At 44.5% G+C, this 27,701-nt stretch overlaps 1 protein-coding gene across 4 annotated transcripts; it reads left to right on the plus strand.

Annotated features, from left to right (window-relative positions):
* Positions 1–1,716: 1,716 nt before the first annotated feature.
* LOC131701646 (CUE domain-containing protein 1-like) lies at positions 1,717–26,712 on the plus strand. Of its 4 annotated transcripts, none has more exons than XM_059000724.1 (11): positions 1,718–2,059; positions 16,592–17,370; positions 18,699–18,826; positions 19,422–19,548; positions 19,888–20,104; positions 20,631–20,702; positions 21,436–21,525; positions 21,826–21,919; positions 22,174–22,232; positions 22,427–22,508; positions 22,937–26,712. In XM_059000724.1, coding segments are annotated over exons 2-11 (1,188 nt in total). In that variant the 5' UTR covers positions 1,718–2,059; positions 16,592–17,052; the 3' UTR covers positions 22,938–26,712. The 4 variants fall into 4 exon arrangements, with proteins under 4 accessions (XP_058856708.1, XP_058856707.1, XP_058856705.1 ...); XM_059000722.1 differs by having other exon boundaries at positions 1,719–2,059; positions 18,699–18,880; XM_059000723.1 differs by lacking the exon at positions 1,718–2,059 and adding an exon at positions 3,310–3,445 and having other exon boundaries at positions 18,699–18,880.
* Positions 26,713–27,701: the final 989 nt, after the last annotated feature.

A 27,701-nucleotide genomic window follows, 5' to 3' on the forward strand; every position in this document is an offset into this window, starting at 1 on the left:
AAAGCTGGAACGACTTCCCTAGTAACATGAATTGGCTAATGAAACAGTTGGCAAAACCGTTTCTTTTGGTGCTGCTGTAGAATTGGAAACGGTCTCATGTTGTGGGAACGACGCAGGTGTGAATCGGATGGCCTGGAGCTCTGCAGTGCTTTGAACAATGGCTGGCACTGCAGGTGCTGTTTTTCACTGGGGAGTCTTCATTGTTCCCTCACCCCTGGGATTAGACAGGCATATGCTCCTCAGGCTGTGCTACAATCAGGATTCACCATCTGGATTGCACTTCTCCGGGTTCGACTGTATCTGTCCGATACAGTTGTTAGTGCGGTTTCAAATCGTTTGCTGCATACTAGTTGGTTCAAATCAAATGCGTTCCACTTCTGCAGTCCTTTGTATGCTGGTGTGTTCTTTCAATGGGTTTGCTTGAATGTGTTCCACGCCCTTTCTTGTAAGCATATTACATTAAAAGGGAGGATACCTATAAAAGCCTTTTTGAAAAATAAAAATAAAGGCTTTTCATTATCATTAAAAGCAGTGTTTTGTTTTCCAGACCAGTGTGTTCGTTCTGGTGAGTCAAAGTGAAAACCAGGGAAGGGCAAATAAAAGCTATCATTTTATATCCATTTGAGCAAAGTGTTTGACTCCTTTATGCACAGCTGAGCCTGTCTCTCTGCCAGAAGGCTGAGTTCTCATAAACTGTGGAATAGGAACACACAGCACAAGCTTAGCACACTCAACTAAAAGCTTTTCCAAAGCAATGGACATTTATCTAGGTAGCTTCTGGATACCGTGCAATGGAAAACGCACAGTTACGTGTGAGGTGAAGCCACGTGCACAGGCACCTGGCTGTGTGGTTATTTCACAGCAATGCTCCCCTTGCAGTGTGTTATTGCTGTTATAGAAAGGCTAAGACGGAATTCAACAGAGAGGTCTCTGCAGATGCTTCATCTATACAAGTGGCTTTACCGGATTGTCTTTTGCAATATACTGGCACCCAACATATCACAGTTAAATGTGTAGTGCAATATAACACATGGGCCAAAATACAGATCACTTCCACTGTTCATATATGGGATCATGTATTTTGTAACACTGTCTTTTAATACATGTATGCAATATATTGACATACGTTAATTGCTTGATATATATTTTAATAATATAGTGTTAAGTGTGAATTGATACATTAGACTATATATTTTCAATATCGGCATAGGAGACAGATACACTCTTAATGATTAGCCAGCGGAGCAGGTAAAGCTCCAGTCCTGGGACCCAGCTGTGGTCCAGTCCATGCTTTCATTTCATCCAGGTCCTGTACTTGTCGTGAATCTGCAGTTTTTTTTTCTTTTAGGACCAGGTTGACGCATAAACCTGCCAGTTTAACCCTTTACACTACAGACTATCTGTATTGGGGTCCAAGAGTAACAGCACACAACACTGCTGAGCACAACATTGGATAAACAACCGCAAACCAGCCCCATGTGTTTTACGTGACACCTGTTATTGTCATGAAGAATCTGAGTATTGCATTAAATGTGTATTATAGAACTTCATAAGGACTCTGTTTTTTCACTAGTTGAATTTGTCCTTTAAACCATTTGTGTTTTAATTAATGCACTGTAATATATATATATATATATATATATATATATATATAGGGTTATTCCTTGTTTTCCGCATCTTAACTTAATAGAATTTGGGCACTGAGAGTGAAAGAGGTGAAGTCTCTCAGCCTTGGTTTCGTACATTTTAGCCAAGACAAACTCAAGCGCTTAGCCACTGCAGCTGCGTTTCCTATTGCTCTCCACTAGGAAGCTGTGTCGGTCTCCTTTTATCCCCCCTCGTAGTAACCAAACCAAACATACATCTAATTTCTGCTTCGGGCTGTACAGTTGCTGGCGTTTCGGATCTCCGACGAAACTTAAGGAAGCACTGTTTCCCCCTCGCAGAGGATTCGCTTTCGCGCAAGATCAACACGGGCAGACCCGGAGGAGTTGCAGATTGGGAAATGCGGTGGGTTCAAGCGATCTCCTTCTGGCCGCGCTCCCGCTGAGGAATCGGAGTAAGTAGGGTTTTGTATATCCCCCCCATTCAGAGTGAACGGTATGCAAGTCTCCCCTGTTGTTGTTGCGTTTGTTTTTCAGTTGGATTTTTGGATTATGTGGAGGAATGCATTCCGTGTTTTCCTGCATGGCAGTTGGGAGATCGGTGTTAGATTTTAGCGGTGTGTTCATGGTGGAAATGTTAAAAAAAAACTTAAAGGCCTCTCCAAATGAACCTCCTCCATCCCAGCGGTGTGTCAGCGAGATTCCTTCCCGTATTCGGAGATCGATTCCCGGTTTAGCACTCGCTTGTTCCGCGCGTGTTTTTTTTTCCCTGTAAAATTCCGCAATATGTGTATCAGACTTTATTAAGTTCTAGAGCAGACGTGAAGCGTTTGGAAGATAATACTGTGCGTGTGAAATGAACAGGGAAAGCGTTTCATTTTCGCAGGAATAGGAAATCCGCTCCACTATCGATCGTTACAGAGAAGTCAAATTTATAATAAAAACACGAGGTCTAATGTAGATATATTTTTTCCTTACCATTTCACTGCTTTGTAATGTCACAAAAAATATAGGTTAAGTAACAAACTTTTTTGATGTATGATACACGAATTCGGTTTTAGACAATACACTAGTCAGATGTGTTATAGGGCCAGTCTAGTGAGTCTGTGATAGATACAGATTTGTATTGAACTTGTCTTTATCGATGCAACAAAAGGGAATATTGTCAACACAGTGCTTCGTAACTGCTGTGGTTACTCGACCGTCTGGGCGGGTTTGCAATGTAGGCTATGTTGTATTATTACAATGCCGGGGTCTTAGGAGCGGGGGTATTATTGTACTTCGCCATTAAGTGAAAGGGGATTGCCATAAAAAAATATACATGTTTGCTTATTCTTTTAATTGACGTCTTTGTTTGTGTTGTCTTTTCGTGTCTTGAAAGCAGTCGTAACCCTTTTAAATCGGGCATATGAACACGTTCTTTCTAGTTTCACTGTGGTGGGAAATCAAACATGGAAATAAAAATAACCACAAACCCTACTAATGGAGCTTATTGATCCTTTTTACATGTTATCTAAATGTTAAACCGTTCAATTTGATTTAAATATGCATGCCAAATATAGACCTTAGCAGTAGCTATGCAGTGTAAGGTGATTGATTTCACACTATTATTTATTCAGCTTTATTCCTTATACACACTTTTATACACAGCAGTGTCACACACATTTATATTGGTAACGTTTATATTAAACTCTGTTCCAGTGCTAACCTTACCGGTTACCTGAGTGACGCCACATTCCAAATATGTACATCTTCTAGACCAGGAAACCGAATCTAACACCGACTGTACCTTTCAAATCAACTGATTTGAGCTGTGCTGAGCTCAAGTATAACGGAGGCAGGTGAGTCAGGGGTTAGGTCTCTATCCTCAATCACATCCCAGCACTGCATCTCATCTTTAGAGACTCCCATTGCATAGCGGTTTGATCCGTTCCTGGTTTTACTATGAGTTTAATAAGACACACCTGAGCTTGTTACACTACCTATGTACTGTGACTGATCAAGCTTGTGGTAAAACCTGGAATGGATGAAACTGCTGTGCAACAGGAGCCTTGTTTCCATCCCTGCAGGTTATTCTCAGTACATATCTGAATACAGAATACAAATTTATAAACAGACATGTTGGCTTGTTTGTTGTCTATGGAAAGAAAGCATAGGCCTACTATCTGTTCTTTCCACTGCGTGACGGAATTCATGTCTGAGCGAGATTTCTGAACTTCAGGAGCTTTGGAACTTCCTGAGCTGCTGTGAAGTAATGTGGAAAAGGAAAGGTGTTTCATGGACACACAGAAGTGCTGAGCTGAGCAGTTTGCATTTCCCTTGTCAGGGGCCGTGCCGTGGACTTGGCTGTTAACTGTAATATACAGGACTGCTGCTGTGGCAAACCCATCAGCCTGGCAAGTGGAAACCTGGAAGGATGAGATTGCTTTCGGCTCTTGTGCAAGTATAGATTGCATTATCTGGGTACCGTTCGTCTCAAGGACTGCACCCGTATCCAAGATAAGGAAAAAATAACTTGGGACGGGGCTTCTCTGTGGGTGCTTTATTTGCTGGTGTAGTTTTCCATTACTGGCAGTCTAAACTGTAAGTTTTTAAAGTACACTTTTTTTTTTTAACACAGTGTTTGGTGGTGCGCCGGTACTGCGGTACATCTAAAAGTTTGCATTGCATGTTTATCTTGGATGTTCCTGGCTGACTGTGAGGTTGTACGGATTCATTCCTCTTCACAGATCTCGAAGCTGTGCTTTGCATTCCACAGAGCGTTGAGACGTTGCAGGCCGAGCATACAGCACGCTATCTGCTGCACTGTTCTTACCGGTCAGTCAGAGTGCCCAGAGAATCTGAGACTGTTCAGCCTGTGTGCTCTCGGCAACAGGACTATAAAGTGGGCATGAAGAGTCTTTTGGTTTACTGTGTGAACATGAGTGAGTGTATGTGTGCTGAAACTACACACTCGGCGCAAGACTGAATGAGACCACAAGCTTCCACAAACCATGGTCATGTGCATTGGTCAAGTAGAGAGGTGCTTAGTCAAATCAGGGAAGTCACGGGATGAAAGGCTAGGCTGCTCGTGATCGTTGTGATACATGCTGCACTTGATGCTGCGTATTTGGCTGTTCACAGGTGGTTTGAATGAGGATTTCCTCTTGTGGCAATGAGGGAAGTGAGTGGTGCTGCACAGTAGTATGTGGGCAGGATTGTGTCTTTAAACAGCATCGCTAGGCACGATACTGCGGTTTACAGGTGTGTGGGGGGGGGCTGGGGGAGGCTGCGTGCCTTATTTGCTAGATCATGTTTATTAATCGCATAAATAACGTCTGCAGCACAAAAGGGCGCTTGCAGCAGATGAGAATGCGATGGGATGCAGATGAAGCTGTTCTTCGTTGAAGCGGTTTTGTTTCTCGTCGAGGGGATGCGTTAATGGGTTTCATGAAGTACAATGAAGGGTTTTCCCTTTGGCCTGTACCAGTATCCCAACACACCGTGAAAACATTTTTCATTTCCGCAGGCTGGGCAGGACTTCGTACATCATGACTGCCAGGGCTGCAGCATCGCAGCGGGGGCTCCTCTACTGTAATTGAATAACCAGAGCAATCCTTGCAAACCCCATTCTTCACATGCATTTCAAAATACATTGTTCTCAATGGGGCGGTGATAACAACTGTGTAGAGGTCCATAAACGAAATGAGGAAGTTCAGTGATGCCGTTGAAAACATCAGTCTGTGGCGTCATGCGTCCGTTCTCCTTTGTATCCTGAGCAGGCAGTGAAGCGCCAATCGATTTTGTATTTGAAATTGATTTTTAATTAGATTATTTTTATTGGCTTTGTGTGAAGCTATAGTTTTCCTGAAGGCTACGGTACATTATTATTTGTAGTCTTATTCCAGTACGACAGGCTTGCCACCCATATAGTCCCCTGTGTGGTTAAGTGGAAGTGGTCTGTGGTCAGTTAAGTGTGCTGTAATACCTTATGGAAGGCTCTGAGATTTGACATGAGAGAAAAGCAAGCCTGATTATTTCATTTATAATGCATTGTAGCTTGTAAAGGAAAGGTTTGAGAGAGCCAGTGGTCCCTCTTCTTTGAACTAGACTAGGGGCTTCAGCGGGCTCTCTGGTAACCAGGGGCTCCGTCCCTTTAATCACGGCTGCTTGTCTGAGACAGCTGGTGCGACTCCCCTCTCCTTTTAAAGCGGCCTCGTTTGCATACGGCTTAGTGACCTTTCATTCTGCTGGCCCCCTGAGGCTCATGGGAAGGATGAGGGCTCCCAGCCTCCCATCTGCTGGAGTCTCTTCCCCTGGTTCGGATTTGTCACAGAGCAGGTGACACCTTGGAGGAACTCCTTCCTTTATCCTGAGGAGCTCCAGGGAGGGGGAGGGGGTTCTGCAGCTGTCCTGCCCGGCCTTCACACAGCACAGCGCAGCACAGCTCTCCTCCACCAGCGCTTGCTTTTTAAATGTGTCCTTCCTTCCTTGGCATTTTACATCTTAAATGCACGTCCCCGACAGGCCATCCTCATGGCTAGATCTTCTTTTTCTTTTCCGGTTTTAATTGGCTTTGTTTCTTTTGAACACTCAGGGCTGTTTTTTGCCATTCATATACTGTGTATCCTGTTTTAGCCTTATGAACTGCAAAAAAACACAACCGATTCCTGTGGAGCTCTCAAGCTGACAGCAGGTATGTGCTGTGAAAGCGTGTTGCCGTTTCGGCCGGCCTTTTAACACAGTCGCATGGGTCTGTTTAGATGCATTCCACCTTGCTGGTGTGTCTCGTGTTGCGTGCTGCGTGGATGATTAGGAAAGACGACTGATTCTGTGTAGGGACTGGTGTGGCGAGATGATGTCATAGTTAACACCCTGATTGTGCGTCAAAGAAATGTGTTCATCATGTCTGTGACCATACCGAGCTTCCTGAATGCTGGGATTCCCTGCCACATGGGGCCTGTGGCACTGCAACTCACAGGAACCCTGTGTAGTTTCAGACTCTGCTAGTCACTTTTCAAGCACCCCTTCATCAGGATGTGGAAGTGGTTGATGTTCAGGTTTTAATATAGAATTACAGCGGAACTGTGCAAAGTAACACCCATGCAATCCACAGTTCTGCTGCAGAGCAACGTTCTTTACAGGAGCAGTGACTGAAGAATACTTTGTGAAAGGGGGTGGGGAATCCTGAAAGCAAAAAAAAAAAAAAAAAGGGCGAGCAAACAGTATGTCTACTGCTGTTATTTTCATGGACATCCAGAAGTTTGCTGGTGGATCAAAAATGAAAACACCCCTTAAATGACAGGGATTTCATAACCAATGCAAACGACATCAGACTGAAGATGTCACACACTGTGTGTGTGTGTGTGTGTGTTTTACAGACACAGCTGTGAAGCGTGATGGAATGTCTCACATTGGAACCCAATTAAAGCCCCTCTCGCAGTCATGTTGTTCAGGGTGTTATTTACTGTGCAGTGTTTCTGGATAGGATTGCTGTTCATGTTGGGCCATGGCCTCCGGCAGTAGAAACTGCCCCCGTGTCTATCAAGCTAATTTCCTTATGATATTAAGAGAGTGCTTTCTTAATTATTCTCTTCATCCGTAGTTATATTGACATAAGCCTCTGCTACTGTGGTCACTGAGTGTTGCAGTTTATTACTGGAGCGAGTGAGTGATGCAGTTGTAATGACCATTCAAGTCAACCGTTGAAATTATTGCTGTCTTAATGACATCTCTGGGGGGGTGACATCATCCGAGCTCTATGTAGTAGAACAAGGAGGGACACTGAAATCCTCATTGATTTTATAGTGCAATTTCAAAATCCGACAGCTAGAAGGGATTTAAAGAAAATCTCCATTACAATCAAATGCAAAAAGCAGGAAGAAGCTACCTTGGTAACAGTATTGTTGCATTGTCTTTTTGAGATGGATTGGGTAGTGTGCAGCCGTACTTGTGTGTTTGTTTTATACCTGTGGGCACCATGCCTGCCCGTAGCCATGGGAAGAGTCACTCCCCCTTCCAGCAAATGAGCATTCCAAATGAAAGAGTGATGAATGGGAAAGGAGGTGCTTTCAATCTCGGAGAGAGAGGACGGCGACAGCGATGTGATTGCTTCTTGTTATCTTCGTTCAGTGCCTCGCTGTGCCTGCAGGCTGCCAGTCTTCTCTAATAATGCGCCTCGTTGTTGAGATGGGATTTTCTTTTTGCCCCCAGATCACTCCACGTCAGCCTCCTTCCTTCTCCCACAGAAACAATGCCTCTGTTCATCGTGGAGCAGCTTTGCGCCGGGTTTGCTCAATTGATTGTTGGTTTTCTTCCCTCGTTTCTCTGTTCTGGAATTGATTTGAATTGTTAAAATGGGACGATTTGTTTGTTTGTATAGCTTTGGTACAGCCCACGCCATATTCATGGATCTGCTGCAGCGGCAGCAGCATTACAAGAACAAAACCACCGTGATGAAGATAACTGCTGTGTTTTAAGACAGCCGTGCCATTGATTTCTGGTGGTGTAACAGATCACGTGATTCAGATTTAATTCCATGTCTGAAAGGTCTTTTTGTAGCCAGGTGAACACTAGGCTTGTGTGAAATCCATATTCTGCACACTGTTGCAGGTGTGTAGAGTCCTTGGTGGTTTGGGTATTCATTTAAATATAGTTAAGCCCTCCCTGCCCTACCCTAACACATGCCTGTAACAGAGATGGATTTCCAGTACTGTACCATCTGCTGTATCCTGCAGTCTAGGTGCTATTAATAGTAAAGGAGCATGATGGCTCTGTGTGACTGTGCTTCATCCTTTGAACTTTGCACAGATACGAGTTTCGAAATGCTGAATTGCACTGAGGGGAATTTCCTTATTTTCATTTCATTTTTTTTTTGTGAAACTAGGCCAGAAAAAAGGGAATTGGAAGCTAGTGTTTAGCCTAACCCTCTTTAACGTTTGCCACGTACCTCTTCTCGTGGGATTGTTCCTCACGCACTGTCGCAGACTGTGCCACGCTACGGGAACGTACAGGTTAGTATCCTGGCTTTAGCGGGACGTCTTGCTGTTTCCAGAACTCAGTAATTAGCTTCAGGTGTTTTGTACTCTGGGAATTCTTTTTGAAACAGTTGGGAGACTGAAGGAATGCATTTGAGGCAAGGAAACTAGCGACCCTTGAAACCCCTAATTCTCCTGCTAGCTGAACTCTACACGCTGGTGTGGGACACAAAGACGTGGTGTAATGAAGCTTTCCACTCAGAGCTTCCGTGCCTGCAGAGTTTAAGCAGCATTATGAATGAAGTGCTTTCCTTTGAATCCATGGAAACCTAGAGAAACTGGCACAGAGTGGAAAGCGACAGTATAATGGCTAGAGACTGGGCTGTTTGGAGAGAAGCTGTGGAGTCTAGGGGCCCAGCTGCTACACTATATACAGCAAAACATTGTTCTCTTTTGATTTAATTCCAGGTGGTGCAGCATAGAGGTTTGCAAATGACCTTTTTGAAAATGTGAGAAAGACCCCCCTCTCCCATCTGAACCTTGAAAACAGTGCTGGTCCTAGATTGCTGTCAAAGCACCACACTGTTTCCATTAGCAATTAGGACCCCTTTGCAGGTCAGAGCTGGTTCTTAGATATCATTGTTACAACATTGTCCAGTGTTAGCGGTTTTTTTTTTACCTAGAGCCTTTTTAAACATGGCTCCCTGAGCTCTGTGAAGTCTCTGTGAAATGACAAAAACTTGTCTTGACCGAGTACGAGGGAGTGTTCTTGAACCCTTTGAAACAGAAACCTTTTTAAGATGAACTTGGTTTCTTATATTGAAACTGAGAACAGGACGCCCAGTCTGCACTGTCTGCTGTCCATAGGAGAATACCACTCACACCAAGTCTCCTCGGATCTATTGCAAAACTGTCTAAGGTTGTGAAGACAATCTGTGCCAATTACAGCACCCTGTTAACCCTTTAATCAAACACATTCAGAAGGTTAAATGCACTGGGATTGAGAATCGTTTTACTCAATCGGTTTTAAATGCGAGCGATACCGCAGTTCATCAGCGCTCAACTGACCGCTGGTGATGCAAACTGTTGACACAGTTTGACCGTTTATCCCAAATAGCTGTGTTGAGTATTAAAGGCTTCCTCTGACTGCTGTGAGCTCAGTGCAGATGGGCACACAGGATGGAATTGAACCCGGTCCCAGGGGAAGAGGAAAGGAGAGTGTACCAGCCGCTGCACCATCACCTCCTCTCACAGCTCAGTACGGGATTGCTTACTACATTTTTATTTTAGAGCTGTTTTTCTTTTCTTGTTAAACTTCTCTAGCAGAGCTGTCCCTGTACCATCACCAGGCATGCAGCCAAACCACGTGTCTGTTTTATTGCATTCCTATCGTGCAGGCACGTACCAAAGTCCCTGTCGTTTCAAATCACTGGAGAAGAGACCAAAATAAAAAAAAAAAGCCTTTTACAAGAACCCTTTGTGTCTCCTAGGATGACTTGTGAGTATCGGATGTTAGTTTGTTCAGGACAAAGGTCTGGGTCTGGTCTCTGCATGTTAATGACTGACCTAATTACCATGACTTCCTGAGTCAGTCGTGTCTAGTTTGGAATTCTAATGAAAGTCGCTTTCCTTCGGCTTGCATCGCTCTCCCCTGCCACCGGAGGTAAAATGAAGTTTTGTGGAGCTGGAACGCTAGCCTATGAAGGACTGCTTCATTAGGTGATGTGCTGAATGCAGGCCTCAAGCTGGGTTTGGTGCTTTTCACTCATGTCTCATTGCACAGTGGTTGAGCATCTTAAAAGGGGAGGCAATGTTATACATAGAAATGTAATTCCACTTGCAGGCTTTTGTGATTGCGTACCTTTAAACCCCTGTGATGCTGGGATGCCCCGCTTTGCCCTCCAGTTGCTTCAGTGTTCCCATCTTTTGTGTGCGGCTAGCTGACTGAGGGAGCAGGTGTGGCGCGGCTCTTGCTGGCTCGCTGCTGGGATTGTCATTTCAAATCCCTGGAAGGGAAAGGCTGGCACAGCAGGTGTCACCTCTGACATCTGCCTTGTGCTTCATTGTGCAGCCTCACACTGAATAACATCCAGTCCAAGACCTTACCGGAAACAAGCTCTTCATGCAGCCCAGGCACGCAGGCAAGCAGTCAAGACAACCAGGAGATGATTTTCTGATACGTTGGGGGCAGCCCTGGATCCCTGTGATGTTCAGTTTTGAACGTCGGGGGCTTGGTAGTGCGTGCTTGCGTTCTTTTAAAGAGTGCAGGAATCTCACATGCTAGATTGCAGAGTCGAAAAAATAAAGATCGCTGTACAAGGCCAGCTCACCATGGGCTTGACTATAGAGCACAGGTTTTAAAAATCTAGTTCCACAATGAATAAATAAAACATCAAAGTCGAGTGCGCAGGGCTGAGGATTAGAGGCTTGTCTGCTGTAATCTTTGCTTTGCAGCCCTGGGGGTTGGTGTAGCGTTGTCATGGGGATGAAGATGGATGGCATTATAACCCGGTTCTCCTGCAGTGCTCGTCGGTCCCGGGCTGAGACTGCCTGTTCTGCAGCCGTGCTGCTGTTCTGGTTTGCCAGGGTCTAGCACTCCTCCTCCTCGCCATGCAATGTGTTTTGTAGGTGGCTAACAGATGTAACATGACTGCAGCAGAATAATGTTAGCACCAAGGACAGGTAGGGCTTCTGTATTAAGCTGTTTGTGTGCATCTGTGCAGGACAAAGAACCGCAGCTTTGGATGCTAAGTATAGCATAATCATAGGGGCAGATTTATATACCACGTTGGAAATCATCGCTAAGAGCAGCTGGCACCTTATACGTCACTCAGAGAATGGCTTTGGTGTTGTGCAAGTCAGCTATCGGGAGGGGAGAGGGAGGTTTCTAGATGTGCTTCTAGGCTTTGGGATTCCCTTCCATGGGCATCCCGGGACTGCGGGCCCCATCTTGGATACAAGGCTGGAAATCCATTGGTGTTCCTGTTTAAAAGGCTCAGACTGTAGGTTTTTGTTTAGGACAGACCCATCTATATTCAGAGTGAAGCTCGGAGCAGTCAGAGTGAAGCTCGGAGGTGTCAGGGGAGCACAGGTTCCCAGTCGCAGATCTCCGCACAGATCCCATTAGCACAAAAAACACCAGAGAAAGCGTCAGATCAGAGCAAGCAGGGAATCGGAGCTGGCAGTGTCCTCACATCACGGTTAAACTGGGCAGCGGGACTCCTCGGGTTATTCCTCGGAAATTATGTTCAAAGACATTATCTTTAAAGGGTTCAAATTCCGAAACTGAAAAGAACATTCTAGATTTGAACCCAGATCCCGACATGCGCAACACCTGCGCATTTAACGCACACAGCTGCTTATTAAGATGTGCGACTAACATCTGCACACATCTGGAAGGAGGACTGCCTTCCTTACTTACAGGTCAACTCTAATTTGAGCTGCTGTAATGACCAAAGATTAGGAGCCGTACGCTGTGTGAGCTGCAGACTTCAGCAGGGCTTGGCAGAGAGACTCGCTCCACTAGATTGGTAGCTCTACTGAGGATGATACCTTCATCCCGCACGCACGTCTTTAATATACTGTCAGGACTAAAAGTCCATGGGAATGGCATTGATCTGTGCTAAGTATATCAAACCAGGTTTAATGGCTCTGAAATCCTGCCATATGTTTTCAGTGGTAATTGTGTTTGTATACAGCTCCCCAGTGGTGCTTCACTTGTTTGTTCCTAGCACTGTGATGCCCTGCTTCTATAGTAATGCACACTAATGCTGCACATGGGAAACAGATTCAGATTCAAAGTCTGCACGCTAGCAAGGTCTCGGGGCAGCTAGGCAGAGAGATTTAATGTGGTTTACCATCAGTTAAAAAAAACAATCCAACCTCCTGTAAAGCATTGCTGTCTCCACCACACAGGAAGAAAATATGTGTTTTACTCTGGCCTTTTGTTGCAACTTGTACCTTTTTATTATAAAATGCAGAGTCACGCTTACAAACAAAAGCGTATATATTTAAGAATTTTCCCCATTAGCTTTCAAACCGTGTTCCCTTATGTACAGCTCACTCAGAGTCTGTTTCTATATTTTCTTTTCTAATCACATCACAAGAAGGTGTGGAATAAAAACCAAACTCTCGTGCCTCGTTTTATATTGGAAGGATTGGCGGCTCGGCATGCCGGATTCAGAAACAAAGGGCCGATGGCTCTGTAGCAGCTGCGGGGCTAACATGGGGCTCCGAACGGATAAACTCTCCAATCAGGCTAGTTAAAGATGACGGCTCCCTGCGGTAGCCTCACAGACTCGGCCCTGCAATGCCAGCCATGCATGAAAACCAGCATCTATCACAGGCATACAGAGAACAGAAGGGAAAGGGGGAGGATACTGGACCTATTGTGATCACTGTAGATGGTCGTCCCTACAGAACAGGGCTGCAACGTTGGGTATGGACTGACTGCTGTTTAAAAACTGCATCTCCGTTAACCGAGCCGGATACACCAGGCGTCTTCTCCACCTGCTCAGTGTGAATCGCCGCTCTCTAAATGCAACAACACTGTGTTAATGATGCAAAAGTTGAAGCTTTTCAAGTTTGCTTCCCATTATTGTGGCACACGATGCGTCACTAATTCAGTTCCAAATCAACTGGCACCAGGGCAAAGATGGGCATTGCAGGGTTAAACCCGACACCGGCTAACCATATGCAGTGAGAGAGTAATCTCATGAATAAAGAAGGCTTGATCCACAGAGTGCCCTGGGGGTGCATCCCTGGGGTTGTTTTAACTGTCTTTGCAAAGTATTCCCCGGCTGAGCAGAGTGGACTCCAGCGAGGGTCCCACAGCTCCCTGGCTTCACAGCTGTCCCACAAAGCAGCCTGCGCTCCTTGTGGTGAAGCGCGTCTCCATGAACACACAACCGGCTCTGCTGCACATTGTGCGTCGCTCACAAGGCACTGAAGAGACCAAATAACATGCACAGCCCCTGGCAATATAGAGAGCTGGGATCCAGGACCGAAGGGAATGTGAGCGGCCGACAGGGGCAACGTATTGGGCAGCATGAAAAATTTGTAGCACTGTAGCAGCATCTGGAAATGAATACGTCTCGAGTTCATGAAGCGGTAAATTCATTTCAAACGCTCTAGCTTTCAGGAAATGATGCAGAAATGCTCCAGTTGGCAGGTCTGTGTACACTCTGGGAGGAACACTTGTACATTCTGAAGTTCTAGTATGTGCTTAACATATTTAAATAGCTCGGATGTATTGAGTTGCAGCAACATCAGATGTTTTTGGTACAGTTGTGCCAGGTTAAATGTTGCTTTTCTCCATAAATAAAGGCATAGATTAACAGTTGGGGAAGCAGGACTGAAAACAAATACTGTGTTTTTATTTTCTTGAAGCCTGACAGTGGGAAAACGGACAATAAGAAGTGGTTTTGCAAGCTGCAATATGAGCGAATGGACCCTGGGTCTGTCCCCAGAGCCCTGTGAATCAGAAGCATGTTTAAGGAGGTGCTGTAGCACGAGTCGAGCACGTAGACTCCACTGTATACAGATGGGTTTTTTCACGCACACTTTTTCCGTACCGAGTTTTAAATTCTTCATACTGTATGAGTGATCCCTACTACATCCTCCTTGTATATATTCCTAAGGAGAGAATGTAAATCTTGCATCCCAGCCTCTCTAGCAGAGGCGGACTGTACTGTGCTGTTTATGCTCGGCCGTGTATCACAGAATCACTGAAGTATGCTGCTGTGGGAAAAGAGTAAGCAAGGCTGCATGCCAGCCCTGCATATTAAAAACACACACTTTAATATCCAACTGATCATGGAGGCTGATGCGTGCCTCACAGGATTCAGCCGTTTAAAGTTTCCAGTAGAGATGAAATATGAACTCTGTTGGCAGTATGATACATGGTGTAGAATGTTTTTTTCTTTTTGCAGCGAGCCCTTGCCAAAAGATTTTGATAGTCAGACAGTTTGCAAGTTTTCCATCCGTTACCACGATAAAACTTACAGCGCAGCCATCTGACGGCAATATGCTGTTTCTCCCCGCTGTTCATTAATACCAGTAAGTGCAGACCTGGTTTATGGAAAAAAGCATGCCGTTTACACAAAGCCCCCAACCGCAGATTAAAATTGAAGACAGATGGATGGGGGGGGGGGAAGCACTTTGAAATCTTGGCTTGACAATCTCTCGGTTTTGGAGAACTCTTTTGAATCAACCCTATACTGTAAAAATCCATGTGTGGGTATGACATCACAGATTCTTGACATTCTTGACATTCTTTTCAAAGTCTTTGCATTCTAATGGTGGTTTGTCGTGTGTGTGTGTGTGTGTGTGTGTGTGTGTGTGTGTGTGTGCGCGCGCTGCTGGAGTGAACGACTGCACCTACACCAACCGCAGTCAACTAAATACACTTTGACTCACTCCCTGTGCCAAATTCACACAGTCACTGACTCACATAATCATTAACTCGAAACACTTATGAATTGTGCAATTAGACTGTCACAAAGACGGCCAGAGTGGGTGGCGTCAGACCAGAAAGGAATCCAAACACAGACAGTGGTTGTGATGAGCTGAGTGCAATGGCTGCACTCAGCGTTTATTAACAAATAAAAGGGTTGAAAACAGCACAAAACAGGACACGGCACTTGCGCCAAAATAAACAGACAAACAAAACGGACTACACAGTAAACAGACAGTCCACAGACAGACAAACGAAACACGGTGAGTGAGACAGTTATTCACTTTATATTTACGTTCTTTCTTATTATTTAATTTCTCCTTCTCCACACTCGTTCTCCACTCACCGAACACCTAACCCCGACTGCATGCTACGTGTCTCTATATATACTGTTGTGCTGGGATTCAATTACTAATTAATTATTCACTTGAATCCCAGCACGTGAATTAATTCTGTGCAACCCCGTGCTCACATATTACATTTAACCAGCACGTGAAGTGATTTGTGCTCTCCTCGTGCCTAAATACAAATCTACACTTTTTAAATATACGTGAAACACAGACCCGTTTATATCCCGTGTACCAATCTATACACCAACATTAACACACACACGCAACATACAAATGCACACAGGGACGGGGCACATTGCCACATAGACTCTTTCATAATAATTGAAATACATGAAGAAAAACTCAAATTGCAAGGTAACTGAAGCAAGCCCAGTACAGAGCACTAGCTGAAATGTTTGTCAGACTCACTTCTTTGAAGTTTTACATTGCAGTTAAACTCTGCAGTGGAAAAGCAGCGCTGCCCATGTAGAGCAATCTGTAATCTATCATAATGAACGAATAGCGTGCTTCATTGTCTTCAGGGCAGTCGTGTCCGAGTTCAGTTTAAACGTGTCGTGAGTATTTTCTGAAAGCTGCATGGACATGTCTTGATCCTGACCCCTCCAGCGATTTTACTGCTTTGTGGTTTGTTTAACTCATGTATTTTTCTCTGTGTATATGCAAGCAGATGCAGTAGCTGTATGTATTGTGTTTGCTTCTCTTTGCCAGCCCCTGCTGTCCAGATTTGTTTGTCACTGCTGTTTCATTTATACAATGGCAAAGTCTATCTAGCTGGCATCGGTGAAAATGACGCTCCCTCAGCCCTGTTCTAATGAGCACACGCTTGCACACCACGGTCCCTGAGTCCTGTTCTAACGAGCACACGCTTGCACACCACGGTCCCTGAGCCCTGTTCATATGAGCACACGCTTGCACAACACGGTTCCTGAGCCCTGTTCATATGAGCACACGCTTGCACACCACGGTCCCTCAGCCCTGTTCTAATGAGCACACGCTTGCACACCACGGTCCCTGAGCCCTGTTCTAATGAGCACACGCTTGCACACCACGGTCCCTGTTGTAACATTAGATGCAGGAGGCTTTGTTGGAGGTCGACAGTTAAGAGTCTAGATGCACAGCACTGTATATTACAGCTGCTGTAGACTTGCTGGCGATGGGTGGAAGTGTGTGTGCAATATTCTAATAAACCGAGGGTTGTAACATGACTTTCTTGTTTGTAATCTGCAGGTACTGAGCTGTTCCTCGGGAGATGGTGGGCTGGTCCGTAGGCACAAGCAGAAGTCTGGGACACATCCTACACCTTGACTCTCTGCGAGATTAACCGTTTATCTGGGGAAACTCATGAGTGTGGTGGAACTGTTTGTTTTTTTTAGTTATCCAGCAAAGTTTGTCATGTGTTTCTTGAGAGTATGATGACTGCATGTAGAGACAGATAATGATAGACAGGGATTTAGACAGAATACCCACTGAGCCGCTTTTCTAGCCCCCCCGCCCCCCCTTAAGAAGACTGTTTGGCGGATTCACATTGCAGGTGTGATGGCAATCTACACAGCACGATAGCAAATAAAATAAAACCATAAAAAAACTACTTTTAAGTAATCAGATCGGGGGGTGGGGGGGGAGTCACGTTTTCTCACGTGCCGTCCACGATTCGGAAATCGAACATTTTTCCAAAGAGGCTCGTGAAGATGACCAGCCTGTTCCGCCGGAGCAGCTCGAGAGGGGGCTCTGCGGGGAGCAACGACGGCGCCCCCGGCAACGGCTCCTCCGCCGCGCCGCAGGATCTCAACAACAGCCGTCCCGCAGCCCGGCCAGTCCGCCGGCTGGAGTTCAACCAGGCCATGGAGGACTTCAAGATCATGTTCCCCAGCGTGGACTCGGACGTGATCGAGTGCGTGCTGAGGGCTAACAGCGGGGCCGTGGAGGCAACCATCAACCAGCTGCTGCAGATGAACATGGACGGCTACGACGACAGTGACGACTCTGACGACAGCATCCCGCCAGAGGTAGGCTGCTCTCCCGCTAGTGAGCGCCCTGCCTGCTCGTGGGATGGGCAGGTACCATTAGAATCACAGTCACAGCACAATTGTTTGCTGAAATTGCAACTGTTATTGCTATTTTAGTTCTATTCCAATTCTATTCCAATTCTATTGTGCTGTTAATTCTACTACATTGCGATTGCAATTCATTACGAATGGCCCAATTGCGATTGTAATTGACCTCAGGTCTGGCAAAGGGGTGTCTTCTCCAGGGTGGCTAGAGGACCTGTGAAGAAGACCCCTTTTGTGTTTGCAGTTTTCTGTTTGTTTTTCTGTAATCTATAACTGTGCTGTAACTGGAGTTGAGTTGCGCGACAGAAATGTCATTTTATTGTGCGCAGTGAGCAAATCGATTTGAAAGGCCATTTAAAGTTGGGTGCAGTATCAAATGGAATTGGATTAGAAACGTCCCAATGTTAACTAGCTTCATTCATTCTTATGAGTGCTCTTATCAAAGTCAGAAGCAGGTATTGTTCTATTTGAAGGGGCTCTGGTTGGGATCCTGTTTCAAAGAAAGGGACGCTGCCCTAAATGGTGTCAAACCCCTAGTCCTGGCATTGAAAGAGTGCCATCTGGTGGTGGATTCCCTGTACTTGATCTGGTCCTTCATGCCTCTGGAGCTCCGAAGTACAGTTTCTACCCCTGTGCGAAGACCGCAGCTGATCTAAATACCACCGCTGTTTTAGATTATTAAAATCGAGCTCTGTCTTTCAAAGGAAACACAGTGGTTTACATGATTCCTTCTTGGGTCATTTTTACCTTGGTCCTCAAGTAGGAGGATTCTCTTCTCCCAAGTGGTGCTCACTTAGCTAGCATCCCATTTTTCTCTTCTATTGGAAACATGCCTTAAAACACCAGCTGCTTTTCGAGATTTGCCAAGGTGTTGCCCATTCTGTAAACCGCGCTCCCTCGTTATTTCTCTGTCTGAATTCAGGGATTGAAATCGCAGTTTCACCCGGTCCAGGTTTTACTACAAGCTTGATTAGCCACAGCGTATAGGTAACAAGTGCAGGTGAGTCTTATTAAACTCGTAGTAAAACCAGGAATGGATCAAACTGCAGTGCAATGACAGTCTGAAAAACAACTAATACGTGAAGATGCCTTGTACAGAGACTATAGGACTTTTACAATGTACTATCAACACGTGTATTGTGTTCTGTGTGTTATCCTAAATTATAAAACAGAGTTAGAATAGCACAATGTCACGACTTAAGAACTACTTGGCAACTGTTTGTGTCTGTATCCTCTCTCTCTCTCTCTCTCTGTCTCTCTGTCTCTCTGTCTCGTTTTCCCAGATTCTGGAGCGCACGCTGGAGCCGGACAGCTCAGACGAGGAGCCTCCTCCCGTCTACTCCCCCCCTGCCTACGACATGCACATCTACGACAGGAAGTACCCCGAGGCCCCGCCCATACCGCCTCCCAGGTACGGGCAGGAAGAGGCGGGGCATGCCACGGCACTCAGTAGCTACAGTTACATGCAAGTAGGATTTTGTTTGTATTCGGGATACTGGTGACGTGTGAAACCAGTGAAAAAAATATCTGGGGTGGGGGGGTATATCGGCTTTCAACAGATGGTGGTTGTAATATAACAGTGAATGAGAGAGACGGAGAGGAGCTATCAAAATGCAATTAGGATTAGTGTCCATTAGAAGTGTCTGCTCTAATAGTACCATCGGAGGGGAGGTGGGGGTGATAATCCCTTCCTCGTGTGACGATTAACATTTTATCTGGGCTCTGATCTCTGAAAATAACCATCATTGAAAGTGTGGTAGGGATTTTCTCAGCACCTTGAAGAATGCTTGGCACTACTCTTGTAGTCTGTTCAGAGCGGTTTCTTTAACGCTGCCATTGTTAACCCTAATCGAAGCTTGGTGCAGGAGGTGTAGATGCAGCTGGGGGACCCTCTCTGCTGATCTGATAGTTTCTTGATGTCTCTGTTGATCTGGTTGTTTTTTGATGCCCTCTCTGTTGATTTGATAGTTTCTTGATGTCTCTTTTTTTTCTGCCTCTCTGCTCAGGTTTGACGCCCAGCCCCCAGCAGGTCCCAGGCCAGCCCGTCGCTACAGGGACTGGAACCCCCCCTTACTGGGCAGCCTGCCAGACGACTTCCTGAGGATCCTGCCCCAGCAGAGGGGCAGTGTGCAGGTACTCTCCAACACGCTGGAGAATCTGACCATCTTCAAGAGTAAAATGGTGCTATCCCTGCTTACTGCTACTGTGTATGTATGTTGAGCTGAGGTCCTGTGATCGTAATATCTCATGTTCTCGGCTGTGCTGGGAAAGGGGGTTCCTATTGTCCACCCTCCTATGATCACAAGCACAGGTCTGAGATCGATTTATGCACAGAGGCAGGAGTGTGTTGATGACTTCCTCTATACACATGCTCAATACACTCATCTTAAGAGGTGGAGTAAGCCCTGTCTTGTCCCTTTTAGCTGTGCAGAAGCCTGACTGGGGTAATGTCTGTGTGTCTGCCTGTTATAGAACTCTCAGAGCAGCCAACCCCAGGTCCCGGGGGCGGGGTCTACAGTGACTGCAGCAGCGAGGGGCGGGGCTCAGGCATCGCAGGGCGTGGCCACTGAGCAGGAGCGCAAGCTGAAACAGTACCTGGATGACGAGAGGATCGCGCTGTTCCTGCAGAACGAGGAGTTCATGAGAGAGCTGCAGCGCAACAGGGAGTTCCTCCTTGCCTTGGAGAAAGGTGAGGGGTCCGACAGGGTCAATAGCAGCACTGTAACTAGAGGACTAGAACGAAGCACTCACTTTGGAGAAAGTTGCATTTGAAGTTTACTGTTCTGAGTAGCTTCTTGCTGCTGTTGTTGTTGTTGTTGTTATTATTATTATTATTATTATTATTATTATTATTATTATTATTATCATTATGATGTGCTTCGTTTAGGTGCTTCAAGCCAGATTCACTATGCTTTTACTCAAGTGCCAAGCTTGCAACAGTTTTTATTGCCTCAGCTACCATGGTCCAGTTGTTACTGGCTTTTTAATGTAGCCCCTCCTCCAGTATTATTCTATCCCCCTGCAGAGCAGTGATTGGAATGCATACATGACACTAGCAGGCTTCCATGCTACACTAGAGTCGAATAACATCGCGCAGCTGCATGCTGCAGGCTGGTAGGCAAGTGATCTGGGTTGCTCTTCTTGGTCTCCGCTTTCTCGAGGGCGGACAGTAGTGTACTTGGTGGTGTTGAAACATCAGCTCTTTTTTATTTTAGATCGGCTGAAGTACGAATCAAAGAAATCCAAGCCCAGCCATACCTCGGCCAGCCTGGAGAATTCTACAGCAGGTACATGCTCTTAAAGTAACCTCCGTTTTGCAGAACCGGTGCTGATAAAACGCAGTGGAATGCATAGGGGGAGCCCGTCTGCTAGGCAGAGGAAATGCATGTGCGTCTGCAGATTGTGCTCGACATGCATTTCAGGTGTGACATGGCAAAGAAGGTCCAGCAGATCAGTTCGGAGGAACCTTTGCATATTTTGAATAGCGTCAGATAGAATACCGATTTGACTGGGAGCTCACTCCGGAACGGCTCGTTTTTGACACTCTTCTTGCCAGGTCTTGTTTATTTATAACACCCTGTGTATCGTTCAGAACTTCTTCAGAGGAACCAGATATCCATTTGCAGGGCTCATTTATTCCAAAAACCGTAGACGCCAATCAATTCAAGTGGTTTTGTCAGTCGCCCAGGCCTTCGTGAAACTAACAGAGGGCGTACGATGACTCCGTTTGCTGTGTTTCTTAATGAAACTCCATAAGCAGCAGCAGCAGCAGCGGAAGATGCATTGGGGTTTAACTGGACCCAATAAAAAAAATAATAATAATAATAATTCTACTAATCTAATGAGATTGACCTTGCCATGACTGATGGGTACAATGTATGTAATCCTACCCACATCCTACATATATCATAGTTGCATTCTGGGTGGCTGTAGGAGCAGGTAGCGGATGTTCCTGTGAATAATGTCTGTCTGCCTGCCTGTCTGTCTGCCTGCCTGTCTGTCTGTCTGTCTGTCTTTCAGGTGATCACAACGCCCCGGGGCCAGTTGAGACCTGCAGCACCGTGTCTGACGATGCCATGTTCAGAGACAAGCTCAAGCACATGGGCAAATGTAAGAATGCCAGCTGCCTGCTGTGCTACCATGCACATGTACAGTTTAACAGCTCTTCCACAATCCTCTGTAATATTGCGCTGATAGTAATCGCTTGGTCTTTCTGTGCCTTGCACACTTCTGTAGTTCTTACCAGTGCATTGGGGAAATACACTAAGCTGTTACCAGACAAGTGATGGGCAGGTTGTGTAACAGGAGTTTAGTGCAGAGAGCCACCAACGCAGCTTAGAGAAGCATTCAAATTCTGCTGTTTTAAAATTTAAAATTATATATTTATTTTTTATTTTATTTTTTTTACAGCTACAAGGAAGAAACTGTTTGAAATAGCGAGAACTTTCTCGGAGAAGACGAAGATGAGAAAGCCCAAGAGGAAAGCATTGCTGAAGCATCAGGCGTATCCTTTTGGGTTCATGAAAGAAATCCACGGCAGTATGAAGGCAAATTCTAACCCGCATGTGATGTGATGGATTAGGACACATTAAAAAGGAAAAACTGATCAACTCAACAAGAACAAACTTCAGTTTGGATGCCATACATTGTAATAATGAAACATTGAAAAAAATGTTCTTGGTTGAATTTTTTGTTTTATTATATTTAAAAATGTAGCTCTGCATAGGGTTTTTTGAATGCTTCTTAACTGATGCTCAGCCTGGGGACAGCGGCCTCTACAACAAACCTGCTGGATGACGTGGAAGGAAACTCCTGTGGTAGGATCCAATTCATTTCTTTCTTCTCAACATTTTCAGCCTTGTTTTTTGTTGGCGACACCTTTTGTAATAGGATCAGGCTTGCTCCGCGAATCAAAGCAAAGCCTGTTCAAACAGCGCAGTAGCGAAGGTTTGCCCCTTACCTGCTTTGAAATGGTCCTCCCTGGTGTTTGCACTGGCTGTTTGTTTTGCAGATGATGACGTGCAGGGCAGGAGAGTGCCGGCTCATGAAGAGGAGGAGGAGGAGGAAGAGGGGCGCAGGGAGCCTCCGTCATGGTGAGGGAGCGGGGCTGCGCGCTCCAGTCAGGCTGGGGTCATTGGGGGCGGGACAGGAGAGGGGAGGGGGGGGTGGGGGTACAGAGGTACAGGGGATCATCAAACAGTTTGCGTGTTTTGCTACTGTTTTTATGAATGGCTGTTCTGAAGTTATCAGAGGAGCAGTTATGCGCATCAGCAGGCATGGTAAATGTACTGTGCAAGCTGTTGGTGCATGTTAAAGAAAGGTTAGCTAGCTGCCTGATTTCAGTTTGTTCTCTCTCTCTCTCTCTCTCTCTCTCTCTCTCTCTCTCTCTCTCTCTCTCTCTCTCTCTCTCTCTCTCTCTCTCTCTCTCTCTCTCTCTCTCTCTCTCTCTCTCTCTCTCTCTCTCTCTCTCTCTCTCTCTCTCTCTCTCTCTCTCTCTCTCTCTCTCTCTCTCTCTCCACAGATCCCCAAGGCCAGGTCTCCTGGGTTTCTATTGCTGTGTGGAGCCGACCTGACTGATCTGGAGCCGGACACATGAAGGCAGCTGGCTCACTTTCCTTCCTTTCTTCAGTGCTTTCCTGTTCTCTGCAGTTTTTTAACAAGGCACAGTTTAATACCGGTTGGGGGGGGGACAGAAAACCAGTACCTCATACTAAAGACTGCTTCAGTGTTTTAATAGAGCCGTTTACATCCCTTCTAAATGTATACAGAACTTGAGTTGACTTCTTTTGTATTTAATACCATGATGTTGTCATCATTCGTTCAAGTTTCTACAATTTACTGTTTAAAAAAATAATGTTGTACAGGTATTGCATTTTACACAACAGAGTTCCTTGCTGTGTTTTGTACGCTAGTGGCATTCTTAGAGCAGAATGCCTATTCTGTTTCAAAGTTCTATCACAGGCATTAATTCTGGAACACAGTGTGCTTCACCTGGGGAATATTCTGAACACAGAATTCCGATTCCAGGTAGAATCTCAGTGTTCCACTGATTTTCTGAATATTGGTATCCAGTATCCATATCCTGAAAGCAGAGAGTGATCAGCTAATTAGCCACATCTGGTATGGGTGTGTTTTAAAACTGCAAGTGGAGCATCATGATCTGAGTGTAGGGAGAGCCCTGAATACCCTGTGCTGTTAACAGGAATGGGGTCCCAGGTCCCTGTGCTCTGTACTGTAGCAATACCTGTTCACTGACCAGGTCTGCTTCGACACCTATAATATCAGCATAACACCCACCTCTGCATGCTGTTTTTAAAAAGAGATGAACCTACCGATATGTCAGTAGTATTATTATCATCATCATTATTATTATTATTATTATTATTATTATTATTATTATTATTATTATTAGAGCAGAAATTAATAATGGACATAAACTAGTGGCTGTAAATTGCGTAGGAAAAAAAATGGTATTGTGTTGATCTTGTCCAACATGCTTCTAAATGAGCAGAGATTTATTTTTCATTCTTGTGGTCATGCATGCGGTGATGTATATGGAAATCTTACAGAGCGTGGTGTTTGAATAGGAATTGGGTGGGGAAGGGGAGTGAAGCGCATTCTCCCACTGAAAGAGCTAAACCATGTGTTCTCTAGGTCTTTCCTGTTCCAATAACAGTGTCTGGTGCGCATTTGTAAGCACGCAGTATAGAGGGCTAAGGAAACTCTGCACATTGTATCAATGTCGTGAACATGATCAGGTGTCGGTTTGGTTTTTGTGTGACATACAGTAGATTTAAAAAGGTGACTGCTAGTACTAATTACAATGTATTGGTGTGAATAATTGTCAAGGAGCAGAAATAGCTCTAACAATGTTTGGTATTGCTATACTCCGTTCAGTTGGTCAGAACCATGAATTCACTGTTTTTATATTTTTACTGTTTCCCCGATTTTCAGGATGCCACAGCGGTGTTTTAATGCTAACCTGAATCTTTAATTAAAAAGCATCTACAGTGAAAAGGATATCCGAATGTTTTGCATGTTCGTTATTCATATGGAAGCATGGTCCTACACATTTTTGTTTGTTTGTTTCAACATTGTGTAAATGAGCCTCCACATCCATGTGCAGATAGTACCAGATCTCTCAGGGATTTTCAACACAAATTCCCCTTTGTCTTGCTGCTTTTCATTACTTAACCAGGCCTGGGAAGTACTCCAGACCGGAGTTTCGATCAATGAAGCTCAATCTAAATCAAATACAATTTTGAGGGGGAGGATTTGATTGTAGATTATTGCTGGCCTAGGTTTGTTTTTTAAAATGAAGTGATCAGTCATCATAAGCATCATAATTAACTACGTACTATGTAGGTACGTTTAATAGAGTGAAATAGTAAGGAGTGATTGTGGTTACCATGGCATCGAAAGCCTAGAAGTACCTCCCCCTGTTTGTTTTCAAACGCACGTTCCCCAAGGTATGTTAAACATACCCAAACGTTGACCCATTTGGTTTCCATTTTTCATAGCCTTTTTAATTTTCTGTTTGAAAGTATCAATTGAAGCTCTTCCTAGCTGTGTGTGACACTGTCATGATGAAGACATGTCCCTGCAGGTCCTCCGGCAGACGGAAGCCTTTTGTGTCCTCCTTCCCCTTTTGATATTCAGCTTCACGTATGTAGAGGTTCTAATAATATGTTTCAATAATTCTGTAGGTTATTGCACTTGGATGAGGTGTAAAGTCCTGGGCTGTGACATACAGAAACTCATTTTTTGGTGGTTAATTTGCTGTGTTATTCAGGTTGATATTTCTGTTTGTTTTGATTATTTTTTTTAATCTACAGTTTTCTTCCAGTTGTACATACTGTACTGTAACATCACTTATCCATAACCTGTGATCCATACAGTACATGGATCACGTGTGCACTGAAGTTATTATCGCTTCCTAAACCACGGCGAACCCTCTTTATACAACGCGTGAAAAACAAACGCAAGGATTATACTGCAAACGGGCAAAGGAGATGTCTTTTACAAGAATGTTCATTATGACATAACAATGCTAATCATGTCCTCGCATTACATGTTTCATTTTAATGTCTTATTTCATTCCACTACCGGTGATTTAACATGATTTTTTTTCATATTAAATGTTTTGTCAAACCTGCCGTGTGTGTGTGTGTGTGTGTGTGTGTGTGTGCATAGAAATATGTGTAATATAGTTCCATATAAAAACAATTGCTTAAGTAGAGTATTGGTATTTTTTTTAAGTTTCAGAGAAGCACCCCTATATTAACAATGCCTCCCCTTTTCCATAAAGAGAGGCTCAGTATGTAGAAGCACAAACAGAAGGAAGTCTGTCCCGAGCGTGGATGTAGATGATGCTGCTGCCGCATGCCTGCTCGCATGGACCTGCTAATGATCCGGGGGTAACTGGGTGAACAAAGGGGATGCAGGACAGCGCCCCTGAGGCGTGACTCTGATTCCTGTGTGTTTGTTCTGGTTCGGCTGTCATTGTAACTCCAGTCGACAGCTTCAGGCTCTTTTTACAACTCGTTTGAGATAAGCTTTTGTTTTATACGTCCAGCAGAGATCAAATACCTTCTGTGTTTTTAATAGAGCTCAAATATTTCTCTAGTCTAGATCTCTGGTTTGGGTTCAGTCTCATCTAGTACATACATGCTACACTTCCTGTGGTGGGGCAGAAAGTTTTACCCAATAGGTGCCTGTGGATGATAAAGGCTAGATTATAAAGCTTGTAGTGCTGGCAAGTTCTCTGTGATTAGAAATTCACAATGCTGGTGTTTTGTGCTTACTGAATGTAGGGGGTTAGGCCAGTAGAACCGTTACTTTCTCACAGCAAGAAAGCTTATTCCTGGCGTATCGATGCGAGAGCAGTGTTCTGAGTGGTGCATAATTCAGATATACGGGTGAATGCATACTGTATGTATTGGTTATATATATGTAAGACATTTCAAAGGTAAACTTTAACTTGCCCTGTGTATCTAGTTGAGTTCTGGAAGTCCTTGTATAAAAAAGGGACAACGGGTTCTCCCTTTTTTTTATGACAATACTGAAATTGAAATATGTGTAAACTAAATGTTTTTAAAAGAAATATATACTGAGCATCAAAAGATACTTATCACTATTGTAACACATTTAAGGTATATAAATGATGAACATTGATGAAATGTTTTTGGTTTCTTTTTAATCGCTCGATCATTGGACACTGGGTATGGAGTGATTTCAGCTGCTGAATTGAAAGCTTGAATACAAGCAATAAAGAAAATCACAGGAAAAAAAAAAAAACAGTATGCCACGTCTGTCAAGAGAGCAGCGCCTTCGTGTGATCGGCATGTTGGAGGCTGGACTAGGGCAGCGTGCTGTGGCTCGCCGTCTTGGGTGCTCACAGCCAGCGATTTCAGACCTGGCGAGACGGTATAACCAGACACACTCTGTCAATGACAGCCACCAACTGGGAGACCAAGAGTCACAACACCTGCCCAAGATCGACAGATCATTCTGCAGCATCTTTGTGATGTCAGTTGTTAATCAGCACAATAGAAAGTCACTGCATCTGCTCTAAACAGAGTTTGTCATTTTTCGATCACATCTAGTGAATTTTATCCAAATATAAGTGATACGTTTCTTTTGATGCTCAGTATATAAAGATTTTGGAAATCCTGGATTTTTTTTTTTCTGGTGGAAAGATGCTCAAAAACAAGAAGAAACGAACAGCTTGGCTGTTTCTCTGACTTTGTAAGTCTCCATGAAATCTGTGATGGTTTGTTTCTGTTGTACTTTATTAGAATTTTTTTTTTTCTTCCACTCAAGATGTTTATTAGTTATTCATATAATAAAGTTGTGTTGTACCCTAGCTAGGACTTTTTGCTGCTTCATTTTATTTCACACACACATTCTCGCATATCTCTGGGGTGCTCGGGGGGGAATTTTAATGATCTTAAACAAGTGAAAGGTGGCTGGGGCAGGTCAAATGTACCGGAATGCATTGCGATGTCAGTTGAAAAGTCTAAACTGTCCCAGTGAACATGGGGTCGTATGGTAACCCTGCTCTTACAGAGCTACACTTGTCAAAGCCGTGCATTTATATATATATATATATATATATAAAGAAATCGGCGTGGTGTTAAATGAGTAACATAGACAATAAAAAAACTTTTTTTTTTATTATCACAAAAATAGAATATATTGACAATATTAATTAATTCTCTATTGATAGCGTGCTCTTCTTCTCGCGCATGCGCGTACACGGAGTCGACACTTCTCTTTTCTTTTCC

Source organism: Acipenser ruthenus, chromosome 26, assembly GCF_902713425.1.
Source record: "Acipenser ruthenus chromosome 26, fAciRut3.2 maternal haplotype, whole genome shotgun sequence".
NCBI lineage: Eukaryota > Metazoa > Chordata > Actinopteri > Acipenseriformes > Acipenseridae > Acipenser > Acipenser ruthenus.